This window comes from Coturnix japonica, linkage group LGE22C19W28_E50C23 (genome assembly GCF_001577835.2).
Source record: "Coturnix japonica isolate 7356 linkage group LGE22C19W28_E50C23, Coturnix japonica 2.1, whole genome shotgun sequence".
NCBI classification, from domain to species: Eukaryota; Metazoa; Chordata; class Aves; order Galliformes; family Phasianidae; genus Coturnix; species Coturnix japonica.
Window position 1 is genome coordinate 55,679 of NC_029544.1, and position 5,517 is coordinate 61,195.

Sequence of the window (5,517 nt, forward strand, 5' to 3'; positions counted from 1 at the left end):
GGAAGTCCTCCAAGAACAGCCCGAGGTCCTCCAACAACAGGAAGTCCTCCAACAACAGTTGGAAGTCCACCAACAGATGCCTGAGGTCCTCCAACAACAGGCGGAAGTCCTCCAAGGGCTAGAGGTCCTCCAACAGCAGCCCAAGGTCCTCCAAGGACACCCAGAAGTCCTCCAAGAACAGGCGGAAGTCCTCCAACAACACCCGGAGGTCCTCCAAGAACAGCCGGAGGTCCTCCAACAACAGCCGGAAGTCCTCCAAGGGCTGGAGGTCCTCCAAGAACACCTGGAGGTCCTCCAAGAACAGCCCGAGGTCCTCCAACAACAGGAAGTCCTCCAAGGACAGCCCAAGGTCCTCCAACAACAGGCGGAAGTCCTCCAACAACCGGAAGTCCTCCAAGAACAGCCCAAGGTCCCCCAAGACTCTATGGTTCTTCAGGCCCCCAATGGCAACCGAGACTGTATGGTCAACCAGAGGTCCGCAGTCCTCCAAGGCTCCGTGGTCCTCCAACACAGCGCAGTCCTCCAAGACTCTATGGTTATCCAAGACTCTATGGTCAATCAGAGGTTCGCAGTCCTCCAAGGCTCCGTGGGCCTCCAACACCCCTCAGTCCTCCCAAGTCTCTATGGTCCTCCAAGTCTCTATGGTCCTCCCAAGTCTCTATGGTCAACCGGGGATCCCTTCTACCTGACCACAACTCTATGACCTCCCAATGCTCCCCCCCCATAGACCTGGAGGACCATGGGGATATAGAGCGCCCCCAGGACTCTATGGTCAGCTGCTGCCACGTGGCCACTCTAGGCCTCAAGGCCGACCACAACTCTATGGTTAACTGTGACCCAATGGACCAGGCCCACCACAACTCTATGGTCAACCACAACCTGATGGACGCTCTAGGCCTCAAAGTCCTCCAGAACTCTATGGTCAAACTCAGCCCCATGGCCACTCTAGGCCCCACAGCCCTCCATGACTCTATGATCAACCACAACCCAATGGACGCTCTAGGCCTCAAGGTCCTCCATGACTCTATGGTCAACAGGGACCCAATGGAACACCTTGACTCGAAGGCCCACTGGGACTCTATGGTTAATCACCACCAACCGGCCGCTCTAGGCCCCAAAACTCACTGTGACTCTATGGTCAGCTGTGACTCTATGGTCAATCATGACCCAATGGACGCTCTAGGCCTCAAAGTCCTCCAGAACTCTATGGTCAACTGCAGCCCTGTGGCCACTCTAGTCCCAAAGGCCCACTGTGACTCTATGGTCAATCATGACCCAATGGACGCTCTAGGCCTCAAAGTCCTCCAGAACTCTATGGTCAAACTCAGCCCCGTGGCCCCTCTAGTCCCAAAGGTCCACTGTGACTCTATGGTTAATCGTGACCCAACTGATGCTCTAGGCCTCAAGGTCCTCCAGAACTCTATGGTCAACAGCAGCCCCACGGCCACTCTAGGCCTCAATGCCCACCAGAACTCTATGGTCAACCATGACCCTATGGATGCTCTAGGCCTCAAGGTCCTCCAGAACTCTATGGTCAATGGCAGCCCCATGGATACTGGAGGTCTGAAGAGCCATCAAGACTCTATGGTCAACCCCAGCTCTATGGCCGCTCTAGGCCCCAATGCCCACCCAGACTCTATGGTCAGCTGTAGCCCCATGGCCTCTCTAGGCCCGAAGTCCCAATGCAACTCTATGGCCAACCCCAACTCAATGGCCACTCTAGGCCCCAATGCTCACCAAGACTCTATGGTCAAGCACAGCTCTATGGCCGCTCTAGGCCCGAAGTCCCAATGCAACTCTATGGCCAACCACGACCCAATGGCCACTCTAGGCCCAAAGTCCCCCCTCAACTCTATGGCCAGCCATAGCCCCATGGCCACTCTAGGCCTGAAGTCCCCCCTCAACTCTATGACCAACCACAACCCAATGGCCACTCTAGGCCCCAATGCCCACCAAGACTCTATGGTCAGCTGTAGCCCCATGGCCACTCTAGGCCCGAAGTCCCCCCTCAACTCTATGGCCAACAGCAGCTCCATGGCCACTCTAGGCCCGAAGTCCCAATGCAACTCTATGGCCAACCAAAACCCAATGGCCTCTCTAGGCCCAAAGTCCCCCCTCAACTCTATGGCCAACCCCAACCCAATGGCCGCTCTAGGCCCTAAATCCCAATACAACTCTATGACCAACCACAACCCAATGGCCACTCTAGGCCCAAAGTCTCAATACAACTCTATGGCCAACCCCAACCCAATGGCCCCTCTCCCCCATTCCCACCCCCCGACCCCCCGCCATCCCCTTCCATCCCTCCCCATCCTCACCCTCATCTCTTTCCTCCTCCCTTTGGTTACAATGGGTTCAACCATCGAGTTCCAAGGCCTCCCGGGTCAATGGGTCCGATACAACCCATGGGCCTCCAACAGCGGCAGGTTGAGCTTCAACCTCAAGACCAACGTCAGCCGTTCCCTATTACTTTATATGGACGACGGGGGTAATTGTGATTTCTTGGAGCTCCTTGTAACCGAAGGGAAACTCAGGCTCCGTTTCACCATCGCTTGCGCCGAACCGGCCGCCATCTTGTCCAACTCTATGATCAACGACGGCCGTTGGCATCGAGTGGCCTTGAATCGAATGGGCCGCGAAGCCACCATGGAGGTGGACGGGGAAAGTCAAAGGGGGAACGTGAGATCCAAGAGGGGGGAGATGGAAGTGGGGAGCGATTTGTTCTTAGGGGGGATCCCACCCGACGTCCGATTGTCGGCCTTGACTCTGAGCACGGTGAAATACGAGGCTCCGTTTCGAGGTTGGGTGGATGATGTGAGGGTCGGGGATGAAGCCGCCATCTTGGTTGGGGCTCAAGGGGTCCGGGGGGAGAAGAGGAAGGAGGAAGAGATGAAGGAGGAAGAAGAGGAAGAGGAAGAAGAGAGGAGGAGGTGTGAGCTCTACCCACCCTGTGCCAATGGGGGGCGCTGTGAGCTGAGGAAGGGGGAACCGCGATGCGACTGTCACGGCACCGGACATAGGGGGCCCTTCTGTGGGGAAGGTGAGGGGGGGGGGGGGGGAAGGACATGATGGGGGGGGTATAAGGGGGGTATAGGATATGGGGGGGGTTGGCAGTGAGGCGCCTGGTGGGGTTTCCTATAACCAGGGCCATAGTGGAGGTGAAGGGGGATGAAGGGGGGGGGGGTTTGGGGTTGGGGGTCCAGTGTGAAGCAGCACCAACCCTGGGGGGTCCAAGGCTCACTATGATGGGGGAGGACCCCCCCCCAAATTGGTTTGTACATGCACAGAGCACAGGGACGCACCAGCTCAGATAGGGCTGGGATAATTGGGGAGGGGGTTTTAGGAGGGAGGGGGTTTTTAGGATGAGGTGGGGGGGGTCTTTTACCCAGGCTCCATTAGGGAGATGCAGCAGGGAGCACCAATGGGGTCTGTGCAGTGTCGGTCTGCATGGATGGTCCCATTGCAAACCTGCCCCTCTCCCATCGCCGGCCTCAATCGCGGCCTTTATCAACTTTACAAGGGTCCCCAGTAGGAAACGAGGGCTGTGAGCTCAGCCGAGACCCCTCACGTCCCTTCTCAGCTCTTGACGTCGGGAGGTGAAACGTCCCAAAGGTTCCGATTGTTTCATACCCGAAATAGAGGGAGCAGAGAGCGGCTCCGTCCCCCATCCAGCAGCCCACGGGTCTGGTTGGTAGCAGTAGATTGGGCAGAAACACGAGGTAGGGCTCCCAACACACACCTACTCTTATGGCAGCTCATTAATTCCTTCCTGCTCGGGGTTTAGATCTTCACATCCTCCTGCACACAGAGCTGTGAAATGGTCTTCTTGATGCGCAGAGCAGTGAGCCGTGCAGCCCCATTGGCGTACCAGCATTCCCGCATCATCTTCCCCATCACCCGCAGAGCCTGGCAGGGATACAAGGGACATCAGTGCCGCCCTGAAACCCCATCATGGACATAAGGGACATAAGGGACATCAGTGCTGCCCTGAAACCCCATTAGGGACATACGGGACATAAGGGACACAAGGGACATCAGTCCTGCCCTAAAACCCCATTAGGAACATAAGGGACACAAGGGACATCAGTCCTGCCCTGAAACCCCATAAGGGACATAAGGGACATCAGGGACATAAGGGACATCAGTCCTGCCCTAAAACCCCATCCTACAAGCTTTATATCAATGGGAAAGGGACTTAAAGGCCTGAAACCCCATTAGGGACATTAGGGACATCAGGGACATAGGGGATATCAGTCCTGCCCTAAAACCCCGTTAGGGACATAAGGGACATAAGGGACATCAGTCCTGCCCTGAAACCCCATCCTAGAAGCTTTATATCAATGGGAAATGGACTTAAAGGCCTGAAACCCCATTAGGGACATAAGGGACATCAGGGACATAAGGGACACCAGTCCTGCCCTGAAACCCCATTAGGGACATAAGGGACATCAGTGCTGCCATAAAACCCCATCATGGACATCAATCCTGCCCTAAAACCCCATCAGGGACATAAGGAACATCAGTCCTGCCCTAAAATCCCATCAGGGATATAAGGGACATCAGGGACACAAGGGACATCAGTCCTGCCCTGAAACCCCATAAGGGACATAAGGGACATCAGAGACATAAGAGACATCAGGGACATCAGGGACATAAGGGACATCAGTCCTGCCCTAAAACCCCATTAGGGACATAAGGGACATCAGGGACAGAAGGGACATCAGTCCTGCCCTGAAACCCCATAAGGGACATAAGGGGCATCAGTCCTGCCCTGAAACCCCATCATGGACATCAGTCCTGCCCTAAAACCCCATCAGGGACATAAGGGACATCAGGGACAGAAGGGACATCAGGGACATCAGCGACATAAGGGACATCAGTCCTGCCCTAAAACCCCATCCTAGAAGCTTTATATCAATGGGAAAGGGACTAAAAGGCCTGAAACCCCATTAGGGACATAAGGGACATCAGGGACACAAGGGACATCAGTCCTGCCCTAAAACCCCATTAGGGACATAAGGGACAGAAGGGACATCAGTCCTGCCCTGAAACCCCATCAGGGACATAAGGGACATTAGGGACATCAGACCTGCCCTAAAACCCCATCCTACAAGCTTTATATCAATGGGAAAGGGACTTAAAGACCTGAAACCCCATCAGGGACATAAGGGACATCAGTCCTGCCCTAAAACCCCATGAGGGACATTAGGGACATAAGGGACATCAGTCCTGCCCTAAACCCCATCAACCCCCATCCTACAAGCTTTATATCAATAGGAAAGGGACTTAAAGGGACTTTAAAGGGACTTAAAGGGACTTTAAAGGGACTTGTGTCACCTCGTAGCTCTGCCACCAGTTGGGGATGTTGGGCCGCAGCTTCTGATCGCAAACCACCTTCCGCATCTCCTCGATGGAAGGGTCCGAGGGCACCAGGTCGTAGTATGGCAGCTGGTATTCCTCGTGGATCCCTTATGGGGGAGAACAGGGGGGTTAAGGGGGGATATGGCATCCCTGGTA

General features: G+C 55.3%; 2 protein-coding genes across 2 annotated transcripts in view; one reads left to right on the forward strand and one right to left on the reverse strand.

The window, feature by feature from the left end:
* The first annotated feature begins 6 nt into the window (after positions 1-6).
* LOC107325695 lies at positions 7-3,069 on the forward strand. Its single transcript, XM_015886807.1, has 2 exons — positions 7-1,701; positions 2,134-3,069. The coding sequence occupies exons 1-2, from the start codon at positions 661-663 to the stop codon at positions 3,067-3,069; spliced, it is 1,977 nt and encodes a 658-aa protein (XP_015742293.1). The 5' UTR covers positions 7-660.
* Positions 3,070-3,086: 17 nt separating this feature from the next.
* ACVR1B (activin A receptor type 1B) overlaps positions 3,087-5,517 on the reverse strand; it is a 15,772-nt gene continuing 13,341 nt past the window's right edge. Inside the window, exons 8-9 of the mRNA XM_015886864.2 lie at positions 5,338-5,468; positions 3,087-3,906 (exon numbers count right to left, since the gene is read on the reverse strand). Of these exons, the coding sequence (XP_015742350.1) occupies positions 3,781-3,906; positions 5,338-5,468 (257 nt within the window). The 3' untranslated portion in view covers positions 3,087-3,780. The remainder of the gene's footprint in view (positions 3,907-5,337; positions 5,469-5,517) is intronic.